Here is a 21,417-nt window from a genome sequence, read left to right as displayed (position 1 = left end):
AAGTATAGTTAACATATAATGTTATATTAGTTTCAGGTAAATGACACAGTGATGGGATTGCTTTCTTGATTTCTCTTTTGAACAGTTCATTGGTAGTATATAGACAAGGAACTGATTTTTGTATGTTGATTTTCTATCCTGCAACTTTACTGAATTTGTTGATTAGTTCCAACACTTTTTTTGATGGAGTCTGTAGATCATGTCATCTGCACACAGATAATTTTACTTCTTCCTTTCCTATTTGGATGCCTGCAATTTCATTTTATTGCCAAATTGCTGTTGCTAAGACTTCCAGTACTATGTTGAATAGAAGTGATGAGAGTGGGTACCCTTGTTTCTAACTTTAGAGGAAAGATATTAACTTTTCACCATTGGGTATGATGTTAGCTGTGGGCTTGTCCTATACAGCCTTTATTATGTTGAGCCACATTTCTTCTATACCTACTGTATTGAAGTTTTTGTCATGAAAGTATGTTGAATTTGGTCACATGATTTTTCTGCATCTACTGAAATGATATGATTTTTATCCTTCATTCTGCTCTTATGGTATATCATGTTTATTTGCATATGTCAGATCATTCTTGCATCCCAGGGATAAATGTCTTGACCCTACTAAATGATCCCTTTAAAGTACTCTTGAATTTGGTTTGTTAGTATTTTGTTGAGGTTTTTGCATCAGTGTTCATCAGGAATATTGGCTGGTAATCTTTTCTTGTAGTGTATTTGTCTGGCTTCCACATCAGGGTAGTGCTGGTCTTTTGAAATGAGTTTGAAAGTGTTCCTTTCTGGGCAATTTTTTGGAAAAATTTGAGAAGGATTAGTATTTATTCATCTCTAAGTGTTTGGTAGAATTGACCAGTGAAGTCATCTGGTCTTGGGCTTTTATTCGTTGGGAGATTTTTGATTACTGATTCAATCTCTTACTTATTGGTCTGTTCAGAATTTGTTTCTTCATGATTCAGTCTTGGTAAGGTGTATGTTTCTAAAAATTTATCCATTTCTCCTAGTGTATTTAATTTGTTGGCATTAATTATTCTTATCCTTTGTATTTTTGTCATATTAGTTGTAGTGTCTTTCATTTATAGTTACATTTATTTGAATCGTTTTTTTCATATTCTAGCTAAAGGCTTGTTCATTTTGTTTACGTTTTCAAAAAGCCAACACTTAGTTTCATTGATCTTTTCTATTTCTAGTCTCTATTTCATTTATTTCCACTCTGATCTTTGTTATTCCCTTCCTTCTGCAAACCTTGGGCTTTTTGAGGTGTAAGGTTAAGTTGTTTGAGATCTTTCTATGTTATTTGTGTGACAGAAATATTACATGTAATTAATGTCATTTACAGACTAATGTTATTTTAACATTGTGACAAACAGTATTTCAGAAATACCCAAATAGAGTACTTTCTTTTTAAATGCTTTTTCCTGGAAACTGTGATTTTGGTTTGTTTTTAATTAGTTGTAAATCCAGATTTAGTTAGTCATTGTTGCTATTTCAGCTTCTAATACTATTAACTTTGTAGTATTGACCGTGAAATGTCCATTGTTTGTTAATTCACGAGTGTGGAAAGGAAGTATCTTTTAAAAATAGTTTATAGCAGACACCAGTCTTTAAAAGAGAAGCCTGGGTTTGGAAAGCATTAAAATTCCATAATATATGATTTTTAGTTTGTATGGGAAAACATTATTTATGTGAGTATTTTTATAACATTATACAAGAACATTTTTAAGAGGCCCATAGTTTTTCAATAAATTATAACAGCCAAAATGGAAAGCACAAGAACTAGATTTTGAACAGAAGAAGAAAAATAAAATTTCTTTTTTTTTTTAAAGATTTTATTTATTTATTTGACAGAGAGAGAGAGAGACAGCGAGAGAGGGAACACAAGCAGGGGGAGTGGGAGAGGAAGAAGCGATGTGGGGCTCAGTCACGCCCTGAGCCAAAGGCAGACGCTTAAGGACTGAGCCACCCAGGCGCCCTGAAAAATAAAATTAATTTCACACTTTTTCAAATCAGCAAACTTTTGTCTGTCATGTGTAAAATAATACCTAATATACTTTCTCAAGATCTTTTTTATCCTAATGCTGTGTCAGTGTATTTTATTTTCCTCTAATTTAGAGTATCTTATTTTTCTTGTTTATGGTACACACTTATATGTATGGATTTTTACAAATGACCCTTAACAAGTTATGAGATGTGCTTTCCCCATCCCAATACCATTCCCAGCATGATTATCTTTTATACGTGTGTAGTGTTCCACAGGTTCTTGTTTCATCCTCTGAACATCTCTGTGATAATGTAAGTCTGGTATTTCAGTTGTGTTTCCTACCAGTGTACCCCATAATAGCCTATCATGTTAAATGTTTAAGTTCATATGAAAATTATAGAGGACATTGGTTGATGGAGTTGGTGACTTATTAAGGCTCACAGGCATAGTAGATCCAAAATAATGTTCTCATGCCCAGATGAGTTTTTCCTCACCAGTATTCTCGAAAAAAAGAGAGAGAGAGAGCACGTGCTAGCTCATACATGCAAAGATGGCAGCAAATTTATTCCAATCTTAGAGATACTGATTTGGTTCTCTTTTTATGTCCTTCTTCCTTCAAGATTTGTTTCATTTTAAAATAGTATTTAAGAGTTCCCAGGGTGTGTATCTTTTTAATATTAGTAAATTTGTTAGGAAAAGTTACCCTTCCCCAAATTTTCTGCTTCCAGAAACTACTCCTATGAATTTGGCTGACTTTATTTTAATACATATCATTGATTTCTAGATTCATTCTCGATAACATAAATATATTTATATTGTGGGGGAATTTCTTTATCCTATGTGTTAATTCTCTTTTTACTGCTGTTTCTTAAAAATTCACTTCTTCTAAGGTCTTGGATTTTCTCTATTACATATCATATTTTCCTTGTTTGATTTGTACTATCACCCCAGACCTTTTCTTTCCAGTACTGTATTTTACCGTGATCCCTACACTTTATGTGTATTTCTGAAAAACTTCTGGAAGAAGAAAGAAAGTAATGATTTTGTTTGTGAGTTGCAGAAAGGCAGGTTAGATGTGGTAGGAATTAGATGGTATTATACAGCTTATTGCAACACATTTAAATTATTTCCAGCACGAAATTGTGCTGACAGTGAGGGCTTTGAGTCAGGAAATAGCTGTCATCTACAATAGCATCAGTCATAAAAGACAATGAGTATTTATAGGGCTGTTGAAAATTGATTAATAAGAAAATATTCACAGACTTCTACAACAAAGAAGTCATTGCTTGTTCTAAGAAACTGGCCCCAGTTTGAAATGTTAGAGCACTATGTACAATTTTGATAAAAAGTTCAAATAACAACTCCCCATTTCTAATAATGATAGTATTTTTTAAAAAGAAACATGTGTTTCATTTGCTTTTTAATATCCACACATCCCTTTTTTCCGAAAAAATAATTTTATGAAAATAAGTAGTTAAAAATCTATTAGTCTAGAAAGATTTGTAGTAAAAACATAGTTACTTTTTTAGATGCTACTTTTAACTATTTCTCTATTTCTAATGGTTTCCTTTATATAGACATTTTCACTTCCTGGTATGATGAATGCAACTGAATTGTAAACTGTTTCCTCCCTCCCTTCCCCCTACTTTTTAAGAGATCCCATTATTCCCATATCTTTCTTTGACTTTGAAGTTACTATTAAATAATAGATTGTTTAAATCTCCATTTCCTATTTTAGCCAATATGACAAACCCTATTTTGTAATATAAGGATATAAGCAGTCTTGCCTCTTTTTTAAAATTTTCTCTTTTCCTCCCACTTTCAACCTGTTAAGTATATCCTTTCTTTTATAATATCAAGGTAGCTAGCATTCGAATTCTGTTTTGTAACTGTAGTTAAATCTTAATATGCTCTGTCTCTGGGTTGATTACAAATGTCGAAAACAAGTAAATAGCATTTTCATTTTTATGGTGACACAAGAGGGAAGGTGTTTATAAAATTGAAATGACTATCCACCATAAAGAAGGAAGATCTTAATTAAGTTTCTGACAAGACAAGACAAATCTAGTTACCGTTTGTGGTATTGATCTGGGCCACCTGTGATATAGAGATAGCTATAGGTATATCTTAGGTATTTTAGAAGCTTGTATTTTCAAAGATGCAGCTCTGTTGTCAACAAAGTAGCAACTTGGAGTCAGGATACCAGCTTCCTTTTATGTTACCTTGGAAAACTCACTTAACCTCTTCGAGCTTCAGTTTCTCATCTGGGAAGTATGTTACCTGCTTTGCAAGGTGGTTGTTTGTTAAATAAGTGAAATTCCTCAGCAAACTGTAAAGGGCTGTATACATGTAAAATATTATTATTCAATTTTTCATAATATAAGTGAGAAGCAGTCACATTTTGTCTCATTTACTATACTATTTGTGAACCATTTAATGCAAAGAGCTGAAAGTTAAGATAAAGTTAATTTGATGTTTTCCTGTCATTATATAATTGTGCAGCATAATAAGCATGTTAATAAGTAAATTAAATTTTTTAAATTAATAAATAATTTATTTTTTAAATTATTAATTACATAATTTTTAAATTATTAATTTTTTAAATTAATAAAGCTATTTCTGGGATAAGAAGAATAAATTAGAATGACCAAGGGTAAGAAGGGAAATCCAAAGGGAAGAAGAGACCTCACAAAAGACCCCTGAATTTATAACTTACCAAGGAAATCTAAGTTCCTGTGCTTGCATTTCTGTGATTATAAAACTAACTTTATCTGTAGATAGTGTTTGAATTTGGATTTGTTCTGCCACTCGCTAGCAAGTCTTGTTCTGCGACTTACTAGCTGTTTGGTCTTAAGCAAATTATTCACTTTTTTCTGAGCCTTACCTAATCAGTGAATGGAAATAATCGCTGTCTTACAGTATGTTTGTGAAAATTAAATGAGAAAAAGGTAAAGAGACCTGGTATAATGCCCAGTAAGTATTGGTTCCTTTTGTCATGCCCTCTGTTTCTATCCCAAATTGCCCCAGATTTTAAAAAACTGAAATAAGGTGGATTCTAGGATCTCAGAACCAACCTAAGGAAAGATAGTCATGAAGAAGGAGTTGCCCGGCAACCATTTATATGCCTTTTCTTTCTCAGTTCTCAAGAATTAGCCTTATTTATATACAGGATCGCTGAGTGATATGGTTTAATCTTTTTATACCTCCTTTGAGTCTTTTCTTCCCCAACGAGACAGCTACTTCTTACTGGTTTTAAGTGTTCTGTGATATGTGTAAGAGTGAACGGCATACCTGTGTTTAAACTACTTTACCAGTATGACACAGAAGACCAAGCACAGGCTCTGGGGGCAAACAGCAGTGGCATTTGCTTCTGGGTAAATTATTTAAATTATCAGAGCCTTGGTATCTCTAAAATAGATATATTAGCCCCTGCCCTATAAAATTGCCTAAAGGATTAGTAACAATATACATAAAGCACAGTGCCTGGCACATAGTAAGTGCTCTATAGATGGTAGTTAGTAGTAGTAGTAAAATAAAACTGCTACTTTTTTGTTTTTCTTTTTTTTTAGTGAATAAGTTTAATATATAATGTGTAAATTTAAGGTATACCATGTGTTACTTTGATACATTTATTTATTGTAATGTGATTGTTGTTTTACCAGTATTTATCAACATTACATAATTGTAGCATGGTATTATTGTTGCCTGTATTCATTATACTGTGCAGGAGATTTCTATGGCTTATTTACTGCTCCTTGCAGGTTTGTATTCTTAACAACATCAGTCTTATCTCCCCACTACCTCATCTCCTGTTAATGACATTTTACTCTCTGTTTTTTACAAGTTTGACTTTTTTAGATGCTACAAATAACTGAATACATTATTTTTTATTTTTCTGACCTATCTCATTTAGCATAATGTGCTCAAGTTCCCTCCATGTTGTTATAAATGGCAAGATGGTCTCCTTTCTAACAGTTGAATATCATTCCATTGTGTGTGTGTGTGTGTAGATATCTATCTATCTATCTATCTATCTATCTATCCCACATCTTTTTTATCCATTCAGTCATCATTTCCATATCTTAGCTATTGTGAATAATGCTGCAGTAAACATAGGAGTGCATTTCTCTCTTTGAAATCTTGTTTTCATTTCCTTTAGATAAATACCCAGAAGTGAGGATTGCCGGATCGTATGGCAGATTTATTTCTAATTTTTTAAGGAACCTCCATATTGTTTTCCATAGTGGTCAGACCAATGTACATTCCCACCAACAGTGTATATGGTTTCCCTTTCACCACATCCTTGTTAGCACCTCTTGTCTCTTGTCTTCTTGATAATAGGCATTCCAGTACATTTAAGGTGATACGTCCTTGTGTTGTTGATAAGCATTTCCCTGATGTTTTGTTGATTAGCATCTTTTCATTTGCTTATTGGCCATTTTGATGTCAGCTTTGGAAAAATTTCTATGTAGTCCTTCTACAAGACTGCTATTTATGAGGAGAAAGGGAAAATTGCATAAAACCTCAAATAATAATTTATGGGGAAAGTCTTATTGTATGTGTGTGTGTATATACACACACATACACACACGTATACTCTCCACTTTGATAGGAGTTTCACAGCTAGATAAGCATTTGGACTAATAAGAAATCAACCCTAGTTGAACAAAAAAGTAATTTCAAAAAAAAAAAAGGATAATTTCCAGTTATTTGTATTTGGCCAGAGTTTTTCTAAGGCCATCTATTCTGGATAACATTCTTTGTGTATACATGTATTCCTATGTACCACCACCCAGTGCTTTTATAAAGGCGATAGCGGTTAAGAACAAATTAATATCAAGAAAAAAGGAAGGCTGGAAATAAAGGCTAGCTATTAAAGTAAGGAGAGATTGTCCCAGTTACTTTGCCTTGGCAGTAGTTAATTGGCCACTTGAAATAACGCTTCAAATATTTTGGCATAGAAGAATCACGTTTTTCTCTCTTAGTTCTCTCCTTAAGCTTTTCTGAGCCACCAGCTTTTCAGGAGCTTCCTTTGAAACCCATTGAAATATTTTGACAGTTTTGCTGAATTGTTAAGATTTTTCTTGATTTGACCCTATCCTATATATCTAACCTTATTTCCCACCATGTCTTTGTGGATTCTCCCTATGGAACCACTTCCATTTTCTCAAATTTGATGGGTTCGAACTTACCTCATGTTTTTTGCATGTTTTCCCTACCTCATTATCTCCTTTTTTAAGCACTAGGTAATTCCCAGTTAGAAGTTTTCTCTGCTGTGTTTCATAGCACTTTCTATAAACATCTTTTACCTTTTAGCATGTTTTATTTTTTTGTTATTTCTTTTATTATAATACAAACATCAAGAATCGTTAAAGAAGGGGCGCCTGGCTGGCTCAGTCCTTAAGCGTCTGCCTTTTGCTCAGGGCGTGATCCCGGTGTTGTGGGATCGAGCCCCCTGTCAGGCTTCTCCGCTGGGAGCCTGCTTCTCCCTCTCCCACTCCCCCTGCTTGTGTTCCCTCTCTCGCTGGCTGTCTCTCTCTCTGTCAAATAAATAAATAAATAAGATCTTTAAAAAAAAAGAATCGTTAAAGAAGAATGCTTTTTAAAAATGAGGAAAATTTAAAGAAATACACAACTTCATTTTATGTCACTAATCCATTATGGTTAATAATAACCGAATAATCTCAATACTCATGAAGGGAAAACTCAACATAGAGTTAGAGCTTTCAATAAACTTTGCATAACTTATGAAACTTGAGTCCATTTGGTGTTATAAGCCTCCATTTTGCTTTACCTAGATTCAATAGTTTCTTTCAGTCACTGCCATTATTTGTCTTTTTACCTGGCATAACAGATAGTGATAATTACATTGGCATTTGCTTTGGCCTCCAAAATAGGGAGTTAAGAGATTATGACTTTGTAGTGCAATTATTTGCTTGAATGTTTCTATTCAAACTAGATTGGGAACTCTGAAAACAAGGGCAGCGTTCTAATTTATGTTCATATCTCTCAGTTCCCACTATTTTAGAAGCTTAATTAAGTTACAGTTGAATGAATGCTTACTTGTTCACAAAATAAATAACAGATATCAATGCCAGCTGCTTAACCAAAGGAAATGGAAATGTGAAAGGTAGTGATAGGAATAAAATATAAAATATAAATTATTATGACTTAATATAAGTGTTTGTAGGCCTCTATCACGGGTCTCTAAAAGTATAGATCTGATGTTTGGGTTAGCAGATAACTGATAGGCAAAGTGAAAATAGAGTTCTTTCAACAAGGAGTTAGGGCACCAAATTAAGAAGTTAGGTGAAAGTTCAAGTATTTGATAAATTAAATTAAAGCAATGAAAAAGATATATGTGGTTCCCAACGTCATGGATGGAGGTTATCATCTGGTGAATATTAAAAGGCAGAGAAGGTTTCAGATTCAAGACAATAAACGGACTATACACATATGTTTGGGTCTTTTTGTTTCTAAGACTCTTTTGTAATAGCAACATAAAACACAAGAAGGAATAGCAAAATAGTTCAATACGTTTTTGTAGGACAGAAAGCAGAAGTGAGAACTGAACTGCCTTTTGGGACACCTTACTCCAGGGATTTCAGGAAGGTATAGCAGATGAAGGGAAGTAAGAGTGGGCCTGAAAGCAGGTATTAATTAAAGGTCTGTAATCAGATCAACCGTGATAGTTGGACATCCCAGGCCCAACTGCAGAATGTCAGGAAGATTAGTATTTACCTTTGGACAAAAACCTCAGGACTTTTCTCTAAATAAATTAGCATGGGATATTAACATATTAACACTTCAGAGTAAAGCATTTATTCTTTTGTATGTGTGTTTGGTAAAAAGCAAGTAACATGAAATCTATCCTCAACAAATTTTTGAGTGTATAGTCCAGTGTTGCTAACTGTATGCATATTGTTATCACCAGATTTCTAGAACTTTTTAACCTTGCATGACTGAAACTGTACCATTGAATAGCAGTTCCTCATTTCTCCCTCCTTCCAGCCCCTAGTAACCACCATTCTACTTTCTTTGATAAGTGTGACTATATTAGATCACATGTAGAATCGTGTAGTGTTTGGACTGTTTCACTTAGCGGAAGTCCTCACAGTTCATCCATATATTGTAGTATAGAATTTTCTTCCTTTTTTTTTTTTTTTAAAGATTTTATTTATTTATTCAACAGAGATAGAGACAGCCAGCGAGAGAGGGAACACAAGCAGGGGGAGTGGGAGAGGAAGAAGCAGGCTCATAGCAGAGGAGCCTGATGTGGGGCTCGATCCCACAACGCCGGGATCACGCCCTGAGCTGAAGGCAGACGCTTAACTGCTATGCCACCCAGGCGCCCCGCTTCCTTTTTTTTTTTTTTTAAGTTTGAAAATATTATATTATATAACTCATTTTGTTTACTCTTTCATCTACTGATGAAATTTAGGTTGTTTCCTCCACTTGGCCTTTGTGAATAACGTGGCAATGAACACAGAAGTGCAGATATGTCTTCAAGGTCCTGTTTTCATTTCTTCTAGATAAGTACCCAGAAGTGTAATTGCTGGATCATATGATAGCTCTGTTTTTAATTTTTTGAGAAACCTCCATACTGTTTTCCATAGTGGCAACACCGTTTACATTGCCACCAACAGTGTACATGGGTTGCAGTTTCTCCACAAGTGCTGACCCTGTACATAATGCTGTATGAAGTAAGAGATATGTGAGACATGGACCTTGCCTTCAAGAAGTTCCTTTTTCTTCTTCAGATTCTCTTCCTTTCCATCTTCATTTGACTCTTTTTTATAGTTACAGCTCAAATGCTATATTGTCCACAAAGCCTTTCCTGAGTTCACAGACTAGCTTTACCCTTGTAAGATACCATAGGACTCTATCCTCTGTCATGCTCGGCACAAATGTAATTTACAGAATTAGATGAGGGCAGGGAAAGTGGTTTTGTTGTTGTTGTTGTTTTCTTTGGTTTGATCACTTAGAACAATGCATGGCACAGAGTAACTGTACAATAAATAAAATTTTTTTGTGAAATGTGTCATACAGTTTTTGAAGGTCATATAACATATTATTTTATTAAATAATAAAATGAATACCGAAATACTCAACCCTTCACCTAAGAAATAGAACATTACTAGTACCGTAAAAACCTACCCCTCCTGATTTTTGTGTTAATCATTCTTTTGCTTTCTGTATGGTTTATCACCTATGAATGTTACCCAAGTATATATCTGGTTGAGTCTGGAAAAACTGAGTAGTAAGCACAAACCCAGTTGTGTAAGAAAGCTGCAGTATCACTACTATTAAGAAGCTCCCAGAAGAAAAGCTAAGTAGAGTCTTTGGGTTATAGTATGTTTCTGTATAGTTAAAAAGTTTTAAGACTCCCCTTTGGGGAAGTTTATGGGCAAGGTCAGGAGTGAATTGTGTAAAATTTAGAGCTCACCACATTCAGGACTTCTGGTAAGGTTGTAATGTGATGAAGTGTTAGATATCCACACATGGAGTAGGCTGATTGCATCTAAACTTAACATTTAACTTTTCCTCCTTCAACTCTCAGGAGCAGGTCAAAGCAGAAGCTGTGCAATAAAGAGAGTGCCCTCTTATGATCTAGTCAATAGGGAAGAAACTTCATCAGTGCACCCCAAGACAAATATGTGTCTGCCCAAGTGTTTATTCTTAGGATAAAATGGTACCATGACAGTAAGGATCTTTCAGATGACGATCTCAACATATCTATTTGCTAAGGCTTACAATCCAATGTTTATTAGTCATGTTCTATAAGGCAGAAGATTCTTTAGAATCTTCCTTCACCATCTTCCTAGGGATTCCCTTTGCCTCTCTTCCACAGGATATCTATTTACTAACACCTGTTTTTCTTTCTTGGTTTACTCTCGTTTTGGTGGAGCCTGTTTCAATATCTTGTTGAGGAAAGTGGCATAGGAACTTCTTAAAACCTTCCATGTCTAAAAATGTCTTTATCCCCCTCTTGTTTGAAAGTTTAGCTAAGTATAAAATTCTAGGTTGGAACTCTCTTTTCTTCACAATTTTGAAAATATTGTTCCATTGTCTTTTGGTTTGTAGCATTGCTATTGGGAATTCCAAAGCCATTCTGGTTGTTGACTCTTTATATGACCTTTTCCCCCTTTCAGGAATCTTGTAGAATTTTCTCTTTGTTTATCTAGTGTTCTGATGGCACATAATGATGTACCTTGGGTCTCTGAGTACTCATTGGGCCCTTTTAATCTGGAAACATGTGCTTCAGTTCTGGGAAGTTTTCTTATTTTGCTAGTGATTTTCTCCTATCTGTTCTCTGTTCTTTCTTTCTGAAACTTCTGTCATTCAGGTAGTGGATCATCGTCACTGGTTCTTTCAATTTTTAGTTTTTTTCTCTCTTTTTTTCCATTTCTGTCTTTCTTCTGTACTTTCTATTGTACTTATTTCTCCAACTTTAATCCCTTTTGAGCTTTTTTTTCTTTTTTTTTAAAGATTTTATTTATTTATTTGACAGAGATAGGAACAGCCAGCGAGAGAGGGAACACAAGCAGGGGGAGTGGGAGAGGAAGAAGCAGGCTCATAGCAGAGGAGCCTGATGTGGGGCTTGATCCCACAACGCCGGGATCACGCCCTGAGCTGAAGGCAGACGCTTAACCGCTATGCCACCCAGGCGCCCCCCTTTCTGAGCTTTTTGTATTTGTTGTTTCTCTCTTTTTTACCTTTCCTTCTCTCTGTCTTCCTCTTCTCTTTCCTCTTTGTTTTCCTTACCTTTGATCCCTTCTCCTTCTTTTTTTAAATCTAATAGTCTTTTGTTTTCTGAGTGTTCCTCTATCATAGCAACATTTTCTTGTTTCATGAAATGCAATATCTTTTCTCTAAGAACAATATTGATAGGCTTTTAAGGTTTTTTTTCTACAAGTTTTTTTTTCTTTTTGTTTTGGTCTCTAACTTGCATGGTAGAAGCTTTCTTCTGGTGTCTGATAATCCTCAGTTGTGTATACATGACTGAAAGGAAAGTTAATTGGAAGTTCTGAGAGCATACTTGGGACTTGTCTCTTTGACCTTTGCATAGGGTGATGTTGGTGAGCCGTTTGCTAAGGAATCTTTGAAGTCAGTTGTCTATAGATCTTATCTATTATAATAGATCCATATAATATCTACAATATATGTATTGGGTTGGTCAGATTCTGTGTGTCAAGAAATGTGAAGAATCTGAGATTTTATTCTACATATTGTTGAAAATAATTCTTCATGGTTTCTCATGTTTCTGTACATCTTGTGAGCAGAGACACTGAAGAACTTCTGTTCCAGACTAACTTTTTAAGGATGTTTGTATTAAGTGAAGAGCTTTGGAAGATATAGTGTCTCTGTCTGGAGCAGAAGCAAGATTTGTTTACTGTAAGATAATGTCTCCCTCTAGTTCAAAGATTAGACAGGTTTTCCTATAGCCCCTTATAAAAGATTAAGGTTTCCTAAGCTTAGAGTTCCTCAGTTGTGACCTAAAAACCACTATATGCACAGCATCCACTTGGGCTTACCTCTGTGTCACCCCCATGGAACTTGGAGGAATAAGGAAGGACAAGGGGAACTGATGTGATCATGCAGCTCATGATACTTGCTCTGCTGTAAGTAACAAAGGCCTTTGTTTCTGACCTAGGAGTCTCCTTTCTTCTCCCAGCACCCATGAAACTATGGCAGGCTAGCTTGTTAGCCTGCAAGTAGGATAAAATCTTAAGATTCCTTACACTTGAAGATGTTTTCTATTTCCTTCCTGGAGAGTAAGAATCTTAACTGCCAGCCTCTGGAAATCCAGTAGAGGAGAAGTTCTGTGTGTCTCTGCATTCAGTAGTCAGTATGCCTGTGTTCATATACTCTTGTTCTCAGTTTTGCCACATGACTTCCAGCTCAGAGGGCCTTTGTTTTATCTTCTTCATGGAATAAACCTTTAGGCTTCTGTGAAGGTGAACAAGGGGCAGCAACCTAGTGGCATATGGTAGAGGAGAGGACATCTGAATCTGTTCTGTTCTTTGCTGATAGGTCACCTTCTCAATTAAGCATCGCCTGACTTTTCTTTTTAAAACTGCTACCTTTCTTACCCTCTTTTGCCTTTACTTCACAGAACTTACTAACTTGAAACGTAGTGTATCATTTACTTATTATTTTTATTCTTTACCCCCTTCCCATTAGGGTATAAACTCTATTAGGTCAGAGATTTTTATTTCTTTATTTTGCTATATGCCCCCAATACCTAGAAAATGACCGTTATGGCACATACTAAGTATTGGGTCAACATATACTTATGGATATTTTTGATTGGATGAGTAAATGAATGACTAGGAGGACCTTGCATATCTTTTGCCCCTTGCTCCTGATTTGAGAATAAAATTAAAGAGTCATTGGCTCGTCTTTTTAAAAGCTTTATGTATTGATATTAACTGTGGATATAGGTAATTTTCATAGAAGGTTAATTTTTGTCATTCCAAAGCAATTTAGAATAATGTATTTTGTACACAGTTTCTTATTACTGTGTTAGAATCCCTTTTAGGGCATTTCTAATGGCAGTGTTCCTTTTTTCTGTCGGGGCATTTCTGGCCCTCTTACTCAATAAATATTGAATGTAGTTTATTGGTAGAGCCAATAAAGTTGACTAAAAAATGATTAAAAAGGGGTAGGCTATGAGATAGGAGCAAAAACAGTGTGATGACCGGGTAGCCAAATTAAAGAAGTGTTTCAAGAATGAGAGTATGTGTAACTATTTCTGGTGTTGATTATAAGTCAAGTAAGATGAGGTCTAGAATTGTATTTAGCAAAACAGAAGACATTAGCGATCTTACTAGGAGCAATTACATGGGCCAAAATCTATTTAACGTGTGAATTAATTATTGTTGTGTAAGAATTTACGCCCAAACTTAATTTAAAACAAACATTATGTCATATTTTCTTTGGGTCTGGAATCCAGAAGTTGTTTAGATGCTTGCCTCTGGCTCAAGGTCTCTCAAGAGGTCTATTACTTCTGCTGTATTCACATAGATCAACCCTGGGACTTCGTTGGAGGAATTGTGCAAGGTTGTAATACCAGGAGGTGAGACTCACTGGAAGCAGCCATCTTGGAGACTGGCTGTCAGAAAAATGGGCTAAAGGCAGAATGAGAGGGGATGAATTAGAGATGATGAATACCAAAGAATCTTTTGAGGAGTTTTGCCAAAAAAGGGAGCAGAGAAATAGGGAATTTGTCCAGATTGTATCTAAAGGTAGATGTACTAATGGAGCTTAAAGAATTTCTCTGATTATTTTCTCATGAAATAAGAACCAAGGTTCTTAGTTGAGACTGAAGGGCAGAAAATAATTTACAAAATAGTCATCTAGGAATGCGGAGAGAGAATGGATTTGGAAAATATAGTATGATTGCTAAGCAGCACTGAGGGTCTATTCAAGATTAGTGATCATGAATTAAAATATAGTCAGTCAGGATTTGTGTATTTTTCCCCAGCTACATTCAGCTTGTAGGTACAAGTATGTGTGTGGGTACAAGGACAGGAAGTTAGATTTATAAAGGTTGAGATTTATCTAGGCAGATATGACAAAAAAATTGGAATATATGCAAAAACGAGTGATAATGATGAAGTATGGAATTTAAGACGGGTAAGGAGGAAAGGGAGATCTTGAGAGAAAGTACAGGTATCACAAAAAGGAGTGTGGGATTCATGGAATCTAAATGGAGTCAAAAGATTGCTGAACTTGTGGTATTAGAGTAAGCTGGAGAGAGGATATTGATGGAACTCTAAATCGCAGAGGGATTGCAGTCATTGGTAATGTAAAAGTCTAGGCAATGACCATAGTAATGAGGCGATAAGGAGGGCTCGAAGGCAAGAACACTTAAGGAGAGGAGAAAGAGAACCTAGGAGGCGTGATGGCTAGAGTAGTTTTGGAGAAAGTGACCTTGAGTTAGGAAATAAAACCCTCAAGAAATGAGGGCTTGCAGAGTTCGTAGTGACTGCAAACATGAACGAGATGGTGAATGATACTGCTCAAGAGATTCAAAGCTGGTGGTAGGTATGGTTTTAGAAAGGAGAGACCAAGAATGTCTAAAAGCATTAGTAAGGAACAAAGAAGCTCCAGGTCCAGTAGTAGTAGGAGTGTAGAAGCCCCCGCTTGAGAGGGCTACTCTGGAGCCGCACCCTGAGGAAATCAGTAGCAAAAACTTGTGCTTTTTGAGGCAGCAGATTCAAATTTCACATTACCAGGGTGCCTTAAAAAAAAATCTACTTTCCCTTGAGGAAAATTTCTTCCCCTTTTCAGCTCTTCTCTGAAATAGAAGTTTCTGATCTACTTCAGATTGGTTTTCTTTCTACTTGGTTTCCTTTGAGATATTTGAGAACTGTCTCAAGCTTAGGAAAAAGTGTATGTGTGGTACAAATAACTTTTTTTCCTGAACCGTTTAAGAACAATTTGCCAACATGATGCTCCATCATCCCTATGTACTTCAGTATCTGTTTCCTCCAAACAATAACATTCTCCTACGTAACCCCAATAAAGTCAAGAAATTAATGTTGATACATTACTACTGTCTGTCCTCAACCCATTCAAGTTGTCCCAATAAAGTTGAGACTAGTTGTCTCAAAGTCATTTATAGAAAAATGATTCAGTTCAGAATCATGGATGGTAATTAGTTGTTATGTCTCTTTAGTCTCCTTCATTATGGAACAGTTCCTCAGGCTTTTTTTGACTTCCATGACCCTGAAACTGGTAAAGACTGTAATCCTATTAATTCGTAGAATGTCCCTCAGTTTGCATTGCTCTGTGATTTCCTCATGATTAGATTCAGGTTATGCGTCTTTAACACGAGTATCTCCGAAATGACACTATATGTTCTTCTCATTATATCCTAGTAGGTGCTACATGATTTATTTGTCACGGTACTAATGATGTTAACTTGTATCATTTGATTAAGTCTCCTCAGACTGCTCCACTGTAAACTTAATCTTTCCCTTCAAGAGTCTGTTTTTTTCATTCATTCATATATACATTTCATACAGACTCAAGAATTTCTATATTATTCATTGGATATTAATCTATTACTATCATAATTTATTTTGATGCTCCGTTCATCCCCAAAATGGCCAGCGGTAACCTCTTCAAGCTAGCTTCCATGTCCTTTTGATGTGTCCCCTTATTCTTTTAGTACTTCTTTACTTTCTGGTATGAAAAGATGATCCAGACTTCTCTTGTCCTATCTGTGCCCCAGCTCTGGAGTTAACCATTTGTCCAAAAGCTCTGGTTCCTTTAATGGCAAAAAGTATTATGAAACCAATATTTGGGGCTGTGTTGCTCTCAGGCCCTTTGAGTGGACAGAGCTAGTGAGTGCATATATGTACACACACATATATTTACACATGCATATACAAATTTACACCTGTTTTCACCTAAATATACTTCGAATACCATGAGTTCACATCAGTATTTCTAATTTCAATCTAGTACCACAGGATTCATTTTATATTTTTATCTACTTTCCATACGTGTACATCCTTTCTCTGAAAGATTTCCGTGAGAAACCTGACTCTCATTATCTTTAATATATTTTCATATTTGATCATTCTCTCATATGTGCCAGTCTCTTGTCACCCCCTCCCTCTCCCTCAGGATGCTCTCCTTACACCTCCTGGGCTTCAGCACCTCATGCCAGGTCACTTCTCTGTATGGATACTGTTCTCAAACCCACTTGAATGTACTAAGTCTTTGTGCCACGAGTTCCTACTGTAAGGATGTTGGCCTCACCTTACTTTGCCTCCATCAGAGTGTATCAGGCCCACTGCCCACACCCACCCTCACCACCATTATTCTTTTTGGACTCCTGTGCCTTGTCCCTGGCTGCTCTTCTGCAAGGACACCCTCCTCACCTAATTTGGGCTCCAGCACCCCACCCCACCCTCGCAGCCTTAAGTGTTCTCCCATGTGGTTACTCTTTTCATCTTGCTTGGGCTCCCAGTACCTCACCCTAAGTCATCCCTCCACCAGGATTGCCCTCTTCATCCTACACAGGCTCTGACATTAGGCAACTGCTCCATTTGGACACCTCCTTATTCCATTTAGACTCTGGCATCCCACTCTGTGCTCCCTGCTCTGCAGAGATGCCCACCTTATTTAAATGTTTAAATTCCACCTTGTAATGACCTGACACCAACAACCTGGATGAAGGTAAACCAGTCTTTACAGGTAAAGGGTACAATCTTCTTCCACAAGACTGAGCTCACTTCAGACATCAGATCACACTTCAGGGGTCCACAAGCTACCCACATTTCTGATTAAATGGCTACAAATTTGGGGTTCCTATTACCCCTTTAGGTTTGGTAAGTTGCTGGAACAACACACAGAACTCAGGAAAGCACTCTACTTATTATTATGGTTTTATTATAGCAAAGGGATACATAACAGAGCCAGCCAAAAGAAGAGATGCGTAGGGCAAGGTCTGGGAGGGTCCCAGATTTGTGAAACTTCTGTTTTTCTCTCCCCCAAGGAGTCAGGATTCATTACCCTACCAGAAAGTTTGTATGTGACAATACGTGGAGTATTGCCAATCAGGGAAGCTTAGCTGATTGAATCATTGCTCAATCTCCAGCCTCCTTTCCGCTCACTGGAGGTTGGGCTCACATGATGTGTGTCACCCCCACCTTTCTAGTCACATAGTTGGTCTTGTGTGGCAGCCCCCATCCTGAGTCATCTCCTTACCATAAACTGTCTGGGCCCACCATGAATAAACTCCACTACCACCATGACCATGACACCACCACCCCCCAGCCTTAGGTGTTCTCCCGTGTAGTTGCCTGTCCTGAGAAATTCTAAGGATTTAGAGGCTACTTCCAAGGAATTGGGACAAAAGCCAAACAAGTTCTTTATTCCAAGGGATTAGAGGTTACCACTCAGCAGCGGGACAATGGCCAATCAAATGCTTTAGTATGCATCTCTGAAAAACTAAACTGCTTCCTTCTGTGTATATAAATAAATTATTCCTCTTAAAATACCTACCTTGAGGGGTGCCTGGGTGGCTCAATTGGTTAAAGCATCTGCCTCCAGCTCAGGTCATGATCTCAGAGTCCTGGGATTCTTTGGGCTCCCTGCTCATCAGGGAGTCTTCTTCTCCCTCTGCCCCTCCTCTCCCCCCCACCCCTGCTCGTGTGTGCTGTCTCTCTGTCTCTCTCTCAAATGAATAAATAAAATCTTTTTTAAAAATCTAATTTGAGGAGGGGCGCCTGGGTGGCACAGTGGTTAAGTGACTGCCTTACGGCTCAGGGCGTGATCCTGGCATTATGGGATTGAGCCCCACATCAGGCTCCTCCGCTATGAGCCTGCTTCTTCCTCTCCCACTCCCCCTGCTTGTGTTCCCTCTCTCGCTGGCTGTCTCTATCTCTGTCAAATAAATAAAATCTTTAAAAAAAAAAATCTAACTTGAGGAGCACCTGGGTGACTCAGCACCTGGGTGACTCACCTTGGGCATCTGCCTTCAGCTCAAGTCCTGATCCTGGAGTCCTGGGATCAAGCCCCGCATCGGGCTCCCTGCTCAGCAGGGAGCCTGCTTCTCCCTCTCCCTGTGCTCTCTCTCTCACTCACTCTCTCTCTCAAATAAATAAATAAAATCTTCAAAATTTTTAATAAATACATAAAATCTTTTAAAAATCTACCTTGAGATTTCCTCATGTACCTTCTCAGATTAAAATAAATTGTACAACAGTTCTATAGTGGTTATTGTGTACTTATTCATTTTTTATATAGAAATTGTTAAACTTTCAGAAATGTTCTAATACTGCTGTAGAAAATTATAAGGCATTGGAGTAATATAATCAGACTTATAGTATTTTAAACTATTAATTTACTTGTATTATATTTTTCCTTTTTACCTGTCAGTTACGTATCTTATCTGTTTTAGGTGTGACTTTAGCTTTTCCAGCTTCGGTTCATGATTCTCTGATTTGCAGTAAAACATTTCAAATTCTATATAAAAATGAGGAGGTTGTTTTAAATGATGTCATGATCTTCAAAGTTAAAATGTTGTTGGATGAAAAAAAGGTAAACATCTCTTCCTATATATTTGGATAAATATTTTTTGTAGAGCCTCAAGGCATATTTCTAACTTCGAATATTCAAAAAAACCTTATATTGTAATTTCTCTTGAGATTGAAGAAACCCTTGAAGAAATGAATTTTTTGTTATCCTTGGATCTACACTTCACAGATGGAGATTATTCGTAAGTAGGCTATTCAAACAATTAAAAATCTTTAGTTTCTCATAACTGCTATGTATTCCCCATTTTCTTGTTAGAATTTATCGTCTCCCTTTCTTGTTTATTTGAACTACTTCTGTCTAATTGTGGAGTCTCGTGAGAGTAGTTAGGCCTACTCTTTTGCACCTATGTCAATTCCATGAGCCCCATGTAGTAAATCAGACAAGTTGAAGAAATATGAAACAATTCCCTCGACTCTAGAAACTCCACTGTTGATATAATACCACTACTATGAGACATTTAAATATAACTGAACTCTCTTTCACTGTATCACTGACAGTCTTTCTTATGGCATGAGTGATGCCATCTTTAGGGAGGACTCTGGATATTTAGAGAGTTTTCAAGACTGATGACCTTTATACTTTGCAGTTATTTCTAGTTCATTAATTCCTAGAGCCCTTGAGGAAGTTTTAGGACTGGCTACTCTGAACTTGTTCACACATCTGGACATGCAATCATGTATTTTAGGGACACACTGTGCTTTTGTTCATTTAAAACAAGAATCAGAGATTTGTTTAACAATTTTATTTTTGTAGGGTTTTTTTCTCATTTCAAACGTAATTACAGAAGTACTTCTTGAAAATTATATATAAACTTAGATAACACTTGTAGGATAAATGATTAAGCAGTTACCTTTTGAAAGGTATACTTGAGATGTCCTCTTTACTATCATGGAGGAATAAGAATTTTTTATGCGGCAGCTACTGCTCCTCTGTAATACTTGTTTATTACAAAGAATTCCTTAAGGGATTAAATTTCAAACCAAGTCAGAATCTTGTAAATGAACTAAGCTAAAATGATTAAGTAATTTATTAACTATAGGTACTTAAAATGTATGTATGGGTTAAAATACATACACACATGCACACAAACACACTTGGAAATCATTCTCATAACATTGTTTTAATTTTTTATATGTATAAATCTAATAACAGACTAAATATCTGTAATCAGATATCAACCAGTTGCTTACTTTCGAGCAGCACTTAATAACAAAGTTTTGTACAAAGAAAAATAATTTTAACTATCTTTTTGGGCTTTATTACTATAGGATTTGATCTGTATTATACTGCAGCCTTATAAGGAACTGTATTCCCTATGGAATAAAATTTAGTGAAAGATAGTAATTCCTAAACTATCAAAAAGGACTCGTTTTATAGGGACATTATTGTAAAAACAGTCTATATCATGGACTGATAGAAAACTAGAGGTAAGATCTGGTTATTTTCTTATTAGAGTTCACATTTTTGTCTAATGCAAATGTGATGCTTTAAAAATTATTCTCATTTCAAGTTCTAAAAAAGTAATTAAGTAACTGTTTTGCTACTTTAAACTACTCTACAAAATATTAGCCTTTACTAAATATGCCATACTTATATGCAAATGTATTGCTTTTTCTAGGGCAGATGATCTGAATGCCTTGCAACTAATAAGTAGCCGAACATTGAAGCTGCACTTTAGCCTCCATAGAGGCCTTCATCATCATGTTAATGTTATGTTTGATTATTTCCACCTTTCTGTTGTGTCCGTTACAGTCCATGCATCATTGGTTGCACTACACCAGCCACTAATAAGGTAAATTTAACCAATACTCTGGCCCTTATTAATGTAACGTCTTTTATTTTATAGTGAAAACATATACTTTGATAAAGTTAATTGAAGTAATACAGAATTTCTAAATTTATAATTATTAAATAAATGCTTTCATTTTATACTAGAGTAATAACATTTAAGAGTATGGGAACATTAGATTGATAATTCTTTTAATACAGAAATATAAAACAGTCTTTGTCAAATAAACTGACCAAGAAAAATAATGCAGTCTGGAAATAACCATACAGCATTGTTTAGTCTGTACCTGTGTTTTTAAGCAATGCTATGTACTATGTTCATTCTCTGAAAAAGTATTTTCGTTTTTTCTGTTTCTTTGTCTCTTGTCTGGATCACCTAATTTTTCTTAAATCTGTGCTATACAATAATTCTTGTTTTCTAAGTCATTAATTTTGTGGATCTTTACTAATAAGCTTTTTAAACTATAACATGTACCATTTTAGCTTAAAAGTACATAATATTCTAGATTATAATAAATGCATTAAGATAATTTTTTTCTGCCCACTTCCATAGGGAGATGGATTGTCTTTCATTATGTGAGAATACA

General features: G+C 35.9%; 1 protein-coding gene across 7 annotated transcripts in view; it reads left to right on the top strand.

The window, feature by feature from the left end:
• FAM135A (family with sequence similarity 135 member A) overlaps positions 1-21,417 on the top strand; it is a 126,008-nt gene that overhangs the window by 26,920 nt on the left and 77,671 nt on the right. For all 7 annotated transcript variants that reach the window (XM_045803282.2, XM_045803272.2, XM_045803291.2 and 4 more), the window contains 3 exons: positions 18,906-19,045; positions 19,153-19,223; positions 20,661-20,834. In XM_045803282.2, the coding sequence (XP_045659238.1) occupies positions 18,906-19,045; positions 19,153-19,223; positions 20,661-20,834 (385 nt within the window). The remainder of the gene's footprint in view (positions 1-18,905; positions 19,046-19,152; positions 19,224-20,660; positions 20,835-21,417) is intronic.

Source organism: Ursus americanus, chromosome 29 (assembly GCF_024610735.1).
Source record: "Ursus americanus isolate L20-20 chromosome 29, mUrsAme1.1.p, whole genome shotgun sequence".
Classification (NCBI taxonomy): Eukaryota; Metazoa; Chordata; class Mammalia; order Carnivora; family Ursidae; genus Ursus; species Ursus americanus.
This window is presented reverse-complemented; position numbering and strand designations above follow the sequence as displayed.